Genomic DNA, 16,356 nt, shown 5'->3' with positions numbered 1-16,356 from the left:
GTTCTTTGAATAAGAAAAACATGCCCAGTGGAGCCATAATGAGGTCACTTATCAGGCAGGGCATTGGGAGGGTGTGCCGCTTCCTCTCAGCATCCCTCCATCTGTCAGGGAGAGAACAAATGACCTCAGCAACGACTGCCAATAATGTCATGTGGCGTCAGACTGTATGACATGCTTCAAGTTGACTGAAGGAGCAGACAGGCCAAACTCTTCTGAAGTACAGCCTGTCCGCAAGAATCAACCAGGTCAGATTTTTTTCTTTTTCTTTTGCTCAAACTCATTTTAACATGAGAAGAAATTTGATCTGATGGATGCTTTTTTAAACTAAATCTAAAACAAGCCAAGGCTAAGAAGCCTTCATATTGTAAAAACTAAAAGACAACTACAAAGGCAGTGTAAGCAAGATCATATGTTTGTGTGATGGGGAAGAAAATCAGTTTAGTCATTTAAGTGTTTACAGTTGTTACAGACAACAATCTTATTGCAGGAGGCGATGTTGGTTTAATTGGGTGTGCTTGTGTGGGGAATCACTTCAGAGGAACCACCACAGTGCCACAGAGTTCATGAGAAGAATTTCTAAATCTCAAAGAGTAATTGCTTCACAAGTAATAGGGGTTAAACTGTGGTAGGAAAACACAACAACAGTTTTTTTTTTCTCTCCAAACCACATGAAAAGGATTCCATTATTAGAATGCTAAGCGCTGCTGATCAAGAAAGCCTCTTGGAAGTCCAACAGGAAAAATGGGTCCAGTTGGAAACGTGAAAAAAACAAAGTACTGTGCCATGTGTTGGTTGGCTGATTTCTAAAAATATACTCAGCGTGTCGCCTCTATTGCATTCAATTACAACTGAAGATATCTTTGAGAAAATCTGGCACCACTGATGGTCCAATAGAGTGGGTCAAGGCTGGTTCACCGAGATAAACACTTCAAAGTTTTGGTAATGGACGTTTTCATTTGTTGAACAGAGAGAGCAACACTTTTAGAATAAAACGCACTGCCATGTTTGGTAGCAGAGGGTGTTTTATATCTTTGTTTGAATCACTTTGATCAAATGTGCACCACAGTTGGTTAGAAGAGGTAAGAAGGCACACATGGATTGTAGTATTGAACAAATAATAAAGAATAAATTGGCATTAGGGTAAATATCTCAAATCATCTACTACAAGGAAAGTGTTCCCTGTTTTGTAGCCAATCATAACCCTGTAAAAAGTCATTACATAGTAAAAACTGTTTGACAACTTCTGCTCATTGAACTTGTCATGATGATGAAATAGTACACATTATTGGGGAAAGGCATTTAGTAGTTGTTCGGAAATATCCTATAAAAACAAAATAGTGTGCTAGAAGAAAGGCTGGACTTTTACCAAAGTTTTTAAGGTTTTATCCTACAAGACCTATTTTTGCTTTATTTACTTTGTAAATTGCTCTGCACAAAAACACCACGTTAAATTCATTGTATGTGTAAATGTACTGGGCAATAAAAACTTCTGATTCTGACCATGATTGGCTTTAATGGTAACCCATCCAATAGTCATCGAGATATTTTCGTTTGGGCCTAAGGGGAGAACAGATGTTAAGATCCCCAGAGCCACGATGATAGCATGGCAAAAACCAAAAGTCTAACGCAGACACACACCCTGTGGGGTGTTGTCTGTATCCCATCAAGAAACTAAAAAAGTAATTAAGTTGTTGTCATACCACAAGGAAAGTGCTTCAAAACACTGTCACTCCAGATGGCCATGACAAGATAAGATAGAGATTACAGTTCTAACTACAACCCCAAAGATGGCTATTAAGATACATGATCAGAGGACCATGAATTTAAAGTATGTGTAAGAAATGTGAGGGGTCTTTTAACATACTGGTTCGGCTGTATGACAATCATCTCTTGATTTCTGGGGCACATAGAGTTAAGAGTTAAGGTCCACAATTTATAAGGCAAACCCATGAATGACAATAAATACTGTGTGAAACATACGACACACTCTCTTTCCTTTTTAAATAAATATTTTACTGTCTCCTTTATTGTAGATGTACTGAACATATATAGGCATAGGATAGGATAGGATAATACTTTTTTATTTTTTATTGATCCCCAGAGGGGAAATTTGGGCGTTGCAGCACCACAGACAAGTAAAGTCGTACGCATGTATCTGTATTAAAGAAAAAAAAAGTAGTTCAGTTTTATCCACAAGGGGACAACGATGGATGTTTGTCATTTTCATGTAACCCATTAAGTATTTAAGAAAAAAGGCTTGAATCTTAAATGAAGTGTAAGTGGAATGGCAAGGAGATCACAAAAGTCACACTGCTTAATATTGTGGGGACTATCATTCATAATTAGGGATTCAATTGAAAAGTTGTTGAGGAATTAAAGTTTGGACCTGAGAGGTAGATTGACCCCAAAAAAATCCTCAGAGTCGTGATGATAGTTTGGCAAAAAAAGAAAAGAAACTGAACTATACCACAGAGCTCACACTCTCACACAGGCAGGGTGTAGTCTAAAGAGACTTAAGAGACTGAAAACAGTAATTTTGTTGTAGTCATAACACAAGACAGCTGCTAAACAATAGTATCACCCCTGGCCTGGCCATAAAAACAAAACACATTTTGCAGCTTATTCAACTAATCAAGTCTAATCTGCTCGGCAATGTGCCTGATCCAAAGTGAAATCAATCAGCTTAAGATAGCATGTGAACACACTGACCTAAAACCCAGCTCGTGCTCTGCTGGCACAGGCATGACTTTGAGCTACACAGTACAACCTGCAGATGGTCTAAATATATATGAAGTTTATTCAGGTTTTGTGTGGAGACTAAGTGGTCTGTAAGGATAATACAGAGCAGAGCAGGCTGATTATACTGCTCCTAAGCATTCTCATATGTGAATGTGCTTTGCCGCTCTGACATGCTTTCTGTGTGGAGTCTATATTATTCCAGAGAGCCATTGGGGAGAGGGGTTAAAGTCTGGAATGTACACTATTTCCCCACAGGAAGTGGAGCATGGAAGTCTACCATTGCCCCCACGCCCAGATCTCTCCATCACACGCAAAGTCGTCCGGCTCCTGAATAGAATCAAAATTCAGCAATTCCTGTTCAAAGGATGAAATAAACCAGCACAGTACGCTGCTCTTGATCTTTTGTGCTTTTAATAAAGACATCTATATCTTCAACACATCTTACAAGTTCATTGTACAAAATTTCACATGACATTACAAAAATATTGAAAAGCATTTTTTTTTTTTTTAATAAAAATGTACTGAAGCTTTCTGCTTTGAGAGCTTTGTTTTTTAAAAAAAATTTCATATTCACAAGTTGTCAACTAAACTGGAGGACATCTGCAGAGTTGAGCCTCTTTAAAGCAGCATGTTTGACATTTACACAGGTCTCGACACAAGTCATAGTGGGAGTTTCTTCATAAGATACACTGTTTATATACAATAATACAGGGTCGTACAACATATGGCAGCATGAAGACTTTTCCGATGCTGTGTTTAGGAGATTTTCAAGGCGTGTAATAAGAAGGGGACGTTTTCTTTGCAAGAGTTAAATCAAAGTCTGTCTTGGTAACTTTTAACAAAGTTGTGATGATGCATAAGTCAGTGGTTTTAAGTTTTTTTTGTTTTTTTTGCTAAAATGCTAATCACACTAATATCATGCAAACACGTTAGCATCATAATTATTTAAAAAAAGCAATGTCATTCATTTTGACTATAACAAAGCAGAGCCTTTTCAACGCTTTTGTATTTCCTTATGGGATTTCTTATTTTGTAATACAGATGTGCCAAAATAATAAATTTTGTATCTTACTGTTTTGCTAAAGTGTGCTTTGGTGCAGAAATGCTACCATAGATAACCACTGCTCTAGGAGTTCCTTTTTTTATATTATTTAAAAATGTACATTTATGCTTTTGCAGCATACAATTTGTCACAGGATTTTTCAACAAAGTAAATTCATTACTATGATTAATAACAGTGAAGTTAATGTATTGTGTGTGTTGCTTTGTTTCCACAGTGTTGCTGTCTCTAGTTACATTGTGTCTGTTGTAGCAGGTGCCTGTTCTCTTCTCTGGCTGAAGAGAGGCACACTTTGTAGGCTATGAACACTGAAATATATAGACATGACATTAATACACACTGGCACGCTCACAGAAAAGCCTCACCCAAACACACATACATACACAGGAGTATACATAAAGAACACACACACACTCTCACACACTCTGACCCACCCGTGAGCACCCGCCTGGTACATATAACAGACAGTCATTTCATTAAATGGCTCAGTGGGGGCTCGTCCTAGCCAGCAGAAAGAGGCCCACATCCAACACATACACTGTCACTGTACTTTCCATCTACTGTAAATTATGTGCGCCTTCTAAGGAACACTACATCATGGACATAATAAAAGCTTTCAAAGTATAACAAAGCTTTTCAAAGCTTCACTTCAGGTCATTCAAGTGGTGACAAACAGTACTGAGTTGAGCTAAAATAGTGCTATAAATCACACACACAATGCCTATGTTTGTAATAAAGCCAAACAAAAACACCATCCTTCATGAAATCAGGGAATTCGTTTTTTTGTCACGAGTTAGCTCCCGTGCTAAATGCAGCTGAGGGGAGAAGGCACAAAAGTTTGTTTACAGCTGCCGTTTCTCAGTTTTGTTTGATTTCAGACTGTCGTGTCCATGGAAAGGTCTTGACAGAGAAGAATCTCCATTAATCTTCAGAACAGCAGAGGAACAAATACCCCTGGTACTCTCTCTACTTTTTCCACATTTGAATGTCCAATGAGACATGAGGAATAAGATTAAGAAATTCCATGGAGAGAGACAGGCTTGCTCAACAGTTTTCCGTGGTCTCTTCTCATCCTCTGAGGTGGTCAAGAGTCCATATTTGTCTGCATTATCAGGATTGTTGGAGTTTGTTTTATCCAGTATTGTCCAGTGGCTGTAGTAGTGATTTAAATGGCACAGGCCAGGGTTATGTACAGTCAGTTTGCAGTCTTCTCTATGCTAAGATGAGATGGTTGCTCCGCTCTCTGATGTCTGCTGGAGGAACAAGGTCTTTCTTCACTGGGGTGGGCAATAGTGTAGAACGTCTACCTTTGGGTTTGAATAAATCAGAGACAAAAAATACCTGTAGAGGGAATAAAAGAAACATAAATTGACAATGTGTCTTGCCAGTGAAGGAAGATTTAAAAACTAAACTCAACTTAATATCAACATGTGTCCTATAACAAACTTACAAAAGAGATGAATAAACAAACATGGTATTAATTGGACAGTGATACATCATTATTGCCTAGGTGTGTTAGCTTGAATAAAGAAGTTGCAAGTATTTACATGTCGTTCTCCTTTTGTGTTAACACTTCCATGTACATATAATAAACGGCATTCCTCAAGGTTTTGTATGTGGTCCTTTTCTATTCCCATTGACATTCATTCACTTAACAAAAAATGTAACACAATCACAATTTCACTGTAAGGCACACAACAGCTCACGTGTACATATTGACCTAAATGATTTTTTAAGGCCTTTGTAACTAACATGATAATCATTATTGTTTAACTGGGAAATAAGACAAATCACAACATTATGTTTGGGACCCTTCAAAATAAGAATGACTTGAAGATAACATATTAAAACAACTCACTATGCAGTAGGCCACCAGAGCTCCCTGTACAAAGCCAGCCAAGACATCTGTGGGGTGGTGCTTGTGATCAGACACACGGGACAGGCCGGTGTAGAAAGACATCATGATGAGGGTGAACTGGGTCAGAGGTCGCAGGAGACGGGCACCATGCCAGGTGAAACGAGACTGCAGGTAAAACTGTAAGAGACAGAATTGTGATGAGATACAAACTTTTCACTTTCAATGTGGTGTCGTTTTAGATTCATGGTACAACAGAATGCATGTGTATGTTATTATCAATCGAGTAACTCACCACCAGGTACAGCATGGTGTACATGGAGAATGATGCATGTCCAGAGAAGAAAGACTTCCTGAGAAGAAGAGCACAATCAGCTTTTGCTACAGCTTGAATTGTTACATCAAACATTTCAATATTTGTGTATAGTTTTGTTACTTACCTGGCCTCCTGCACTTTGCTCTCTGGCCCCTGACACTGGTAATCAGTGATGTATCCCAGGGAGCAATTGATAGTGGAGAAGTCAGGTTTGCACACATCGAGGAAATGAGGGCGCATGCGGCCCACTGACACTTTGGCGATGTCAGTGAAGGACTGGCTGATGGCACAGCCGAAGATGAACACGCCCACCTGCTTGTAGAGAGCAGAAATGTAGGGGTTCCCTACAAAAGACTTGGATCCCTCGTTCAGATAGTAGATCCTGTAGCTTTCCCCAATGATAATCTAAAGGGACGAAAGAGAGGGTAACATCAGTGAGTATTGGGATTCTGACATAGTCCAAGTCCATGTGTCCAACCCAATCTCTTAGCACTTTATGTCTCATGAGGAGCAAGTGAAAATGTGTGATTATAGAGGGTGGCCAAATTATTTGTTAAGGAATGGAACAGCTCTTTAAATTATGCTTCTTTGACAGAAACATTAGCTGGCCAGCACAGTACTGTATGGTGCTCATATTTTACATGTCATTTCACACTGTTTTTTTTATTAACTGACTGAGCAACCTGTAGTTGTAAAGTCTTTTTTAGAATTTAGAATTTTTTGTCAGGCCAGTTTTTGTACCACTAAAAGACTGTTAGCTGTGACAGCAGACTGTTTCAAGTAACTCCAGCACTGCACAATGACAGAATGTGTGTATTAAAGACTTATAATTGTCCATGAACAAGCCTCCAAGCACATGCTAAATGTTACTGAGGGACAGTGCTAAACTCTTGTGGTCTAATTGGAAATGTGGAACAAAGTGTGCAAATGTGGAACAAAGTGTGCAATCATAGGAATGGACACTTGAGACTGGGTTAAGGAGATCTTACACTGAAGTTATGAATGTGATTAAAGAAACATTTTTCTAACTCAAAATGTAACTGTGAAACTTAAAATAGAATTTCCTGTGAGTTCCCTTGAAGTGGTTTGAAGATACCTAATTTATATAGAAATGTGTTCAACGGTGTCATTCTACGTCTGAGAGAAAACAGTGAGACGACGTGGGAGGCAACTGAAACTGTTCACAGTGTATAGTTTTCTGTAAAAGTGTAAATAAACCACAGTCTAAAACCGACGATTGACGTGCAAGGCGCACTTACGGGGGAGCTGGACGGCCATAACACACAACAGCTGTTCAAGCTCAAAAAACGCCTTCCACACCACCTCTCATCCCCTGTTGTCTCCTTGTGGCATACAAATGAAAGTGTGGAAGAGGAGTCCGAACAAGGGAGTGGGGAGACAGAAAGTCAGGGGGGTGGGAGCAAAGTGAGTAAAAAGGAGGATAGAAAGAAAAAAGTAAGAAATATAGAAAGAGTTACAAAGTATAAGGAGTCCAAAGTAGGAGAGGAGGATATAAGAAAAGAAGGTGAAAGGTGAGCGGTGGAATGAGGAATGGGAGGGAGGGTATGGAAGTGGTGGGGGAGGCACCGCTGGTTTTAATCAGCAGAAACGCTGAGCTAGGCGATGTGTCTGATTTTGGTGGCCAGACTCCACCAGGCGCACGTCGGGGGCACGTTTGTTTTTCACCGCTCCGGCTGTCTCCCTGAAAGGTCTCCGATTTCACAAGGGATGTCTGACTGTTTTCATGTTAGTATCTCAGTTTCATCAGACATTCTTTCGTGGGGCGCAGAAATAAGTCTCATTCTGGGAAACACTCTGCGCTCAGGGATAGCCTCTAAGGAGATTTAACAAGCTGATAGAGTGTGTTGTTTCCACCATCCAGGCCTTTAGAGCCGGCTCGATAAAGCCCAGCTGCTTTCATGGGAAAGAAGGAAAATGGGAGAAAACACATCTGGTTCCCCTTGTGTGAAAGATCTAACCGTGTGAATGAATAAATAAATTGGCATTGTAGGATATGTAGCTGTTACACTAAAACCTCAAGAGATAATCATGGGGACGACGCGTTGATTAGTGGCTCATGTCAAATGTCTTTTATTTTTAAAGTAACACCATGATGTTTTGAAGTTCCACTAAAAAAAGACGTGCATAAATTATAAACGATGTGGCCTCTCGTGTTTCTCACATCTATTCAGTGGGAAATAAAGCACTGCATAAACCAATGTTGGTGTTTTCTGGTTCAGGAAACACAAAGGTGGGCCAGAACACTTTGGGGGGGGATGATTGTAAAGTCACGTTTTGTTAGGGGAAAATAAGATATCTGGCAAAGTCTTCTTGTTTGGGGCCTTCACCACCATTCCACCCCACCAATTACAGTATTTAACCGAACAACCATTGCGTCAACCATAATTACACAGGCACACCCGCAGCCCATATCGCAGTCTGCTCTCCAAGGGGACTAAAGGCTCCAAGGAGAGAAGATGCCATGAGGCAAGGCACCTTCCTCATGTCAATCTGCTGGGCGACAACTGTCAATGCTTAAGAGTTTATGCAGCTAAGTGCATGTCACAGGAATTATTTTTGGTAGCCTATTGTTAAAGTATCTCCTATCACTTGACTTAATTCAAATTGTAGCTCATGTGTTAGTGCCTCTTGATACATCACTAAGTGATCTTATGTCCAACACATTATAACTACATAGTTATTTAGGTTTTAGATTTATTTTTTATTTTGTCACTTGTACTTGTAAATCTAAACAGTTCAAATGGTCATTTTCTTAAGTCGTTCAATTGATCAGTAAAGTAGTTTTAAAATGACTATATGGCTTTGGGTATCAGTGAGTATTGATGTCAGAATAAAGATTTGTTATAAGTTTCTACTGTCATTTGGAGAAATGTTGACTATACTGTATATATTATATAAAAAAGCTGTGTGTCAGTATCCATAGGATACTTTTTTTGAGTCACAGTCCAGCGGGGATTTCAGAAGTATTTCGAGTGAGCTCAAAAAAAAAAACAACTTCAAATTGAAGTCATCTGTGTTGAGTCTAAGTAACATTCCAACCATTTTAAGGCAGTGTAAAAACAAAACAGAAACATTTTCAAAAGCAACAGTGTAAAAATGATTGCAGCAGATGGAGAGTTGTGACTCAACCTTTGAGCAAATAGAGAATATTAAGTTACATTGTGCTGAGATGATGGTTTATGGTGCAGATTTTTGATACAGCATCACTGTTTTCTCACAGGGGATTAGAAAAACACTTCGACTGCTTAGGTGTCCTAATCACCTGAGTAAGACTGTTTTTTTTTTTTTTTAAATCTGGAATGTGCTGAAGCCAATCAGACCACAGGTGTGGAGAGGTGTTGAATCAGTAATCATGTGGGATAATCTCAGTTTATTCCCTCAATGAGCCAACTGTCTGATAAAGCCCTCGGATGGAGTGTGCACAAGAGTGTTTCTCTGAACATGATTGCAATAGTAATGAGCAGGTTTGAGAAAAAAAACATGAACACTTGCTGTTATAATCATTGATAGAACAGTTTGAAACCTTCACAACGTTACCATATGATGTGTTGTTAAAATGTGACCGTTTCATACACAAATGTTGGTTAACATCTCGATTAGGGTGTCAGTGGGTGCTGCTAGTAACAGTGAAGGCTGCTGAAAACCTGAGAAGTGAAGATGACATTAGTGATCAGAGTGAGGTGACTTACAGAGAGTATGGTGATAAGAATGCCAGCAGCGCTAAGCACACCGTCGCTAATGGTGTCTCCATTTTTGGCCGGATACTTGATGGACTCATCGTCGCAGTAAAACCCTCTACGGTAAGGCTGAACAGCACTGGTCTCAATGACCAAGAAAGGCAGGCCGGCTAGTGTGGAGAAGCAGTGAGCGGCAAAAGAGAGAAAGAAGGGTGGTGGGGATGGGTGAGGGAGAGAGAAAGGGAGATGGAGGTGCCGGGTTAATGATACGCAAATTACAGAGGTCGCAGGTACTAGCAGGAGGCAACCAGGGAACATCTGGGACTGGCTCGATGCATTCTGAGGTTGAGGGTCTAATCAAGAAATAATGACTCCAGCTTTGTTCAATATTCAGTCTAAGTGGGGTCTTTGAGCTCCACTCTTTAAAGACCACTCCTTTGGGGCCATACCTACAGCTACACATTTTCCAAAGCTTGCATACTTTTTGTCTGTTTGTTCATCTCTTCAAGCTGCCATCGGCTTCCATTACATTTAATATAGAGCGACAATCACGTGGAAGACATCTTTGGTTGAAATAAAATGTTGTGATCATTTTGTTAAGTAATAACAGAATCAAAAAGGATTCATAGTTTTTCTTTTTAAACTGCCCAAATTCTGTAAACCCATAAGGTGTAAATACCGCAGGGATATAAAGTCAGAAATCTTCAAATCATATCTTTGTTATCTTTAGGAAGAAATGACTTTTACAGTGAATTTATTTTTTATTGCTGTAGTGAAATAGATGAAAACCAATGACTGACTCAGCTCTATGTTTCGAAAACAATGTGAAGGCTTATAATAACACACAGCGCTTTGGAAAATGGTTGACAGCAATATAAGGCGTGCATGATCTGCTGCTAATGAGGTGCAAAACCACGGAGTCTGCTTTCCCAGTCGGTTTGTTTGAGGTGTCAACCATTGACTGAATCGAGTTTGTCCCAACATATGCTCTCTGGTTCTCTTGCAGTACCACAACAGGACTTACTGAGACCATGGGCACAGAGACGCCCACGGCTGTGAGCACCGTGCTGGACACCGTGCTGCTCTTATAGGTCATTTTGAGGCTGTTGTCATTGCAGAAGAATCCTCTCTGGTAAGGCGGGAAGGGAGATTTGTGCAAAAACACTGCAACAAGCAGCACTGTATACATGGGCACACATGAGCAGAGGTCAGACAGATCTTTTGGACCACAACAGTGGACCGCTGCAGGAAGAAGACATTATGAAGAGGAAGACAAAACACACAAAGGCAAAGACAGAGAGACATCTCAGACATACAAACAGCTTCAAACAGGCATTCAAGTTACATTTTCAAAACAGACACTTCTGCTGAGAAAATTTGCAAAAATAAACACAACAATTTGCTTCAATTACTATAAAAGCTACATCTTTGTGATAGATTTAAGTGATCCTTTTAAATGCTCTGAATAATATCAACTGAGCTTTAACAGTTCTGAGTTAGTGCTAAAAGAGTTGGATGGTTGGATATTCTTAAGAGACCATTGCTGCTAACTGACGAAGAAAAAAAAAAACAGAAACAGTATCAGAGCCTTCCTTCCTGTCTGCAGAGGCTTTCAAGTGAATTTTAAAAGGACCACTTTAAGATGCCTTCAGGGGGTGTCAGCGTCTGATCAATTTAGTGTCTTTCGCCGCTTAAAGTGGCAAAAAGATCTTATTTATCTCCTGACAACAAACACAGAGTGGGTGTTACTAAAATGCAAGCCAAAGAGGACAGCTTAGTTTCCCCCGTTTACCAAAGGCTTCAAGGGAGTACTTTGAAATTGGTGAGTGGTCGTGGTACCCAGGAGAGCCTTCAAGTCTCTGACAGAATTTGGAAAACACACTTTCAAAATCACTTCAAAGTGAAGTTTAACTGATCAGCGTCCTTTCAAGTCACTCTTTGAATAAATCTGCGATCTGCCGATACAAAGGAAAACAAACATCAGCGCTCTCTCCCTCACACGCTCTCTTCCTCTGTCTCAAAAGCCAGAATTCACCCGGGTGTAGAGGTCAGCGCTACTAGAGGAGGGATAGCTGTGGTGGGGTGGGGGCATGATTTCTCAAACCAAATGTCAACACATGCTTCAGTTGCTGATCCCTTCAACCCCCCCTCTGAATCCAGACGTCCACACACACACACACACACACACACACACACACACAGCTGATGCTGGCCTTTGAAGGTCCAGCTGGGTTTAGCTCGGGTTACAGCCACGGCTCTGCTGCCTGATGGGAACAGCAGAACCCTGGGTTTCCCTCCACATTCAGCAGGACTCGCATTATTAACTTGCTGATACTTTAAACAAATACCAAGACGGTAGTACAATCAGATCAGAGCCAAAGTAAGTGATGGGGAGAGAAAGGGCAGGGTGGTATGTCTGGGAGTACTGTGACTGTACAAATACATAGTACTTTAATGTGCGCTGAATCCTGAGTGTCTGAGCTCTTTTGTTAGCTTAGCCTGGCCATGAACAGAACCCACACAGACCTTCCAAAAACAAGGACCGCCCCAAACAACATCAAAAATGAACAGCTGAAATGACTGGAAGTGAAACACCTTAACCTCCGAGTCCTCCCGAACTCTACAAACATCTCCAAACAAAGTCCACAGAGCAGATTCTAGGGCTTCAACTAAGAAACAGTTTCTTGCTAATAATTAGTTGGATTATTTTCAAGATTCAACTATTATCAAGTCTATTATATGTCATACTGTATAATGGAATCAGCTAGATTTCTCAGAGGTCAGAGTGGTGTCTTCATGTTACTTTTCTTTTGTCAAAATCATCCAAAGACTCAACTTTTGAAAATCAGAAAACAACCATATTTTGACCTTTTGTCTTGAATTATGACTCAAAAAAAAAAAACAACAGTAAATCATTTGTTTCCTTCATTTCTTTCAATCAACTCACAGTTTATGCTCTAGTCTACCTGACACCAAGACTCTGACTCTACATGGCAGAGACTGATACTGAATATGAAACTAAGTGTGCACAACTTTTAAGGCCTCTGCACAGGTCAAGTGCAGCTTCAAACTGTTGGTTAGAAAGAAGGAAAATCAAAAACAACCCCAACAAGACGTCTTTTCCAGACAGACATTCAGAAGTTTTTCTTTTTTTACTCTGCTCAGTCCTGCTGCGGCATCAGCATTGCATGTTAGGATTTTCCCCTCCTTCTAACAGCCAGGGGGTAAAGAGGAGGAGGAGGGGGAGGGGGAGGAGGAGGAGGGGGAAGGGGAGGGGGGTTTGTCCTGCCAACAACAACACCAGTCAGCAGGCGTGGGTTTTGCATTAGCTCACCATCAACCCAAAGACAACAGAAACAAACAAAATTGATTCCCCCAACACCCCCAAGTTTTCAGTTTATAATGCAATCCTCAAGCGTTGTATGTCCAGTTTAGCCCTACAGCAGTCTGCTTCACTTGGGAACCCGAAATGAAAATAAGCAATGATGATGACCGTCTCAGGCCAGAACTGTCTCACAGCAAAAACGAAAGAAAGAGAGAGAACTTATCATTAAGACACACTTGTTAGAATTTCCAACACTGTGCCCGTTTGCCTTTGCCCCAGTTGGGCTCTGGTGTTTCCATGTAGCTGCAGTTTGTGGAAACTAGAATCAAAGTATAAGCCTCACGCTGAATTAAATCCCCCACCATGTTTGGGAGGCATTGGCCAAAACACCGAGTGTGACTATTAAAGCAAACAGACGCACTTTTTCCACTTGCCGGGATCTCTCACCGTCGGGGGTAGAAATGTATACACCTCTCTGAGGTAGTTGTGGTGTATACACAGATGCAGTTGTTTTTACTTGTAGCACCCCCCACACAACCTGTGTGTCTGTCTGTCTGTTTGGCCTGCAGCAAAACTTGGTTTCAGAGTGGAGGGTAAACCGGGTGTGTCTGCTCGGGTTGAATAAGTGCATTTGCATTCAATTATAATATTGGCTGTTCTTCTGTTTTTTTTTTTTCTTTTACATTAATTATTCTGATTCCTAGAAAATGAACAAATAATATAAAACACATGGCAACTCCTGGTGAACAAACTTATTTTCCCCTCTGTAGACACAGGCACAAAGAAAAATAGTCACGCAGACACAACTTTAGCACTAAGGTTTGTAACAATACCTGAATATTAAACTTAGAGATGACACAAGTACAATCAAACAATCTCAGTATCTTCATGGTACATTACATTACAATTGATTTAATCAATATTAAAAAGTATAAACTTATTTAGAAGTTAGTTCACTTCATCACTAACACTTACATTTTTTATTTTTAAAGGTCAACATATCTGACTGCTCTTAATTCTTTGTAAATTAATCTTATGGTTAACCAGATTAACCGAGTAAATATGCTTTCACCTTTTTCTACCTTCAAGTTTTGTTTTCGTTAGCACAATAATTAAACAGCATCAAGTTATTTTTTAACTTCAACTCACTTTACTGTGAATTGTTTCCGAATAAAAAAATGCCTCCTGTTGCCGAAGTTTCAAAATAAAGGCTAAACTGGATTTTTTTTTTCTTTCACCTATCACAGTGCTGAAGCAGGGCAAACGCAAATGGAAACAATGTAAGAAGATTAACTTGAAAACATGAAAGCCACCTGCAAAGGCTTACTAGAAACTGAACCCTAACGCCTCACGAGAGGCTCGGACAAACAAAAACTGCTGTAGACTTTCTCAGTTAGGTTCCAGTTTCACTCTGCTCTAAATGTGAGGTGAATTTCTCCTTGTGAGTACTGACTCATGTTATCTTTACTGGTCTCTTCTGGGATCAAACCCTGGATGCTGAAATATACGGGATCTGCAATCAGTGTGAGAGAAATGAGGAGTGGTGTTTACAAGTACAAGCCCTCCATTTCCTCCTTGTGGTCGCTTGTGTAACACCACATCATAAGCCAGGGAAATACTGATGGTTAGCTGACATCCCTCTATGTGGGAAGTGGACAAAGCAAATCATGGGAATTTACCCTCCATTGAAAAATGAAAACTAGACTAGACTAAATATAGCTTGTCAAAAATGATTGCTTACACTGTGGATGTTCCATTGAAATGTTTAAACAATAGCTGGTGCTTTCCCATGGTATTGCAACAATTGTATTTCTGTACTGAGCCCTGGTTGGCTGTTTTGCAAAATGTCATAACTAAAGTTGCACGGAACAACATAACTGGGAAAGCATTTTTTCAATATCAAAGAATAAAATAAATGAGTCAAATAAGTGGAAGGTTGTAGGTCAGAGACTGTTAAACTCTTTGAAGTGAACTTGGGCTCAAAGTGCAAGAAAAACATTTCACCCACTATAACAATCTTAGCTCAGGTTTTGCAGCTGCTGAACATCACAGGACCTGTGCTGATGAACATGCAAACACATTGATGTCTGACCTTTTCACCAATAGCCGTAATTACCACACACACACACACACATACACACAGAGTACATGTTCAATGCCAGATGTTGAGATCAAGAGAATTCCAGCTGGTGAGGAATGTGAGCCTTTCTGGAAAATATAATGAGGAGTAAAAGCAGGCAGAGCTACAGTACAGGTGTGTGTGTGTGTGTGTGGAGACCAAATAAATATATATCCCTGAAGGAGCAATTTATTAGTTTCCTTTTTGCCAGTGTATAAAATGTTGGTGGGGCTGACTTCCTCTAGCTGGGCTAATGTAATATATGGAAAATATAGACTTTAAAGCTAACTGTGTGGGCTACTGTTGCTATGACAACTTGTCGCTGTTGTAACTAGCGACGTAAGAAATTTAGCACATAAAATTTTAAGAATTACGGTAAGTCACACTAATTATTATTATTATCACTACTAACTCAGCTTAAATATGCTACACGAACCGTTTGTTGTCCAAAATACTACAAATGGTTACATGGAAAAATAAAGGTAAATAAACAGATAGTGAAGTTGTGCCAGACTGAATGAGTTTGGGAGTAAAAGAAAACGTTACGTTATTACGGGTTAAGTCCTGACAAGTCACGTATATTACTAACAATCAATGACTACGTAAACATGTTATTATAATCAACATGTATAATTCTTACCTAAAAACAAGCAGAAGAGATCCACTCCGACCAGTAACTTTCTCCGGCTGTGGTCTTTGCAGTTGTTGTTGTTCAGAGAACTCCCGCCGTTCCTCGTCTCGGCTGCCATACTTTTCTCATAAATCAAGCAGCGTTGCATTTAAAACGTGTTGAGTGGTTCAAATCAAAGTGAATGAAAACGTTGTTAGAAGCTATCGCAGTGTTGCGTTTAGTTTATTATTACTATTTTTTTAATCTACTTTAATCGGCTAACAGAATCCTAAGGAGGAGTAGTCACATGCAGGTCTTTAGTTACTCTGCTATCAGGAGAATACGCTCTTTGACAATCTCGCTTTCTTCTAACCATCCATTCTCCTTTCCTCCGGGGGTAGTGAGAGTCCTGCGACAGCCTTCCAAGAAAGCCACACCCCCCCCGGCCCCTCCTCTTCCAATTAATGCCATATGCCAGCTCCTTTACAGGCTTATTCCCGCAGTCACCTCTGGGTGCTGGGGGGGGGGGGATGCTCACTTTGCGTCACCGCGGTAGGGAAAAGGGGATTTCACAAAGCAAAGCCAGCCAAATAACAAAGATACAAGGATAGGAGTGCAGTTTGTAAGACTGCAT

General features: G+C 40.2%; 1 protein-coding gene across 2 annotated transcripts; it reads right to left on the bottom strand.

Annotated features, from left to right (window-relative positions):
• Positions 1-3,133: 3,133 nt before the first annotated feature.
• On the bottom strand, positions 3,134-16,127 carry LOC109995408 (phospholipid phosphatase 3). Of its 2 annotated transcripts, none has more exons than XM_020649139.3 (6): positions 15,753-16,127; positions 10,693-10,847; positions 6,095-6,375; positions 5,950-6,007; positions 5,658-5,834; positions 3,134-5,140 (listed from the first exon to the last, which is right to left on the bottom strand). In XM_020649139.3, exons 1-6 carry the CDS (start codon positions 15,889-15,891, stop codon positions 5,012-5,014), a joined length of 939 nt encoding a protein of 312 aa, XP_020504795.2. In that variant the 5' UTR covers positions 15,892-16,127; the 3' UTR covers positions 3,134-5,011. The 2 variants fall into 2 exon arrangements, with proteins under 2 accessions (XP_020504795.2, XP_020504787.2); XM_020649131.3 differs by lacking the exon at positions 10,693-10,847 and adding an exon at positions 9,681-9,838 and having other exon boundaries at positions 15,753-16,123.
• Between the last annotated feature and the right edge of the window lie 229 nt (positions 16,128-16,356).

Source organism: Labrus bergylta, chromosome 4 (assembly GCF_963930695.1).
Source record: "Labrus bergylta chromosome 4, fLabBer1.1, whole genome shotgun sequence".
NCBI lineage: Eukaryota > Metazoa > Chordata > Actinopteri > Labriformes > Labridae > Labrus > Labrus bergylta.
This window is presented reverse-complemented; position numbering and strand designations above follow the sequence as displayed.

Excerpts from the sequence above, each read along its gene's own strand:
- LOC109995408 (XM_020649131.3), bottom strand. The coding sequence starts at position 15,891 with ATGCAACGCTGCTTGATTTATGAGAAAAGTATGGCAGCCGAGACGAGG. Across the intron at positions 6,008-6,094 it reads AGCAAAGTGCAGGAGGCCAG|GAAGTCTTTCTTCTCTGGAC; the intron begins GTAAGTAACAAA and ends TCTTCTTCTCAG. Across the intron at positions 5,141-5,657 it reads CTCTGGTGGCCTACTGCATA|GTATTTTTTGTCTCTGATTT; the intron begins GTGAGTTGTTTT and ends TTCCCTCTACAG.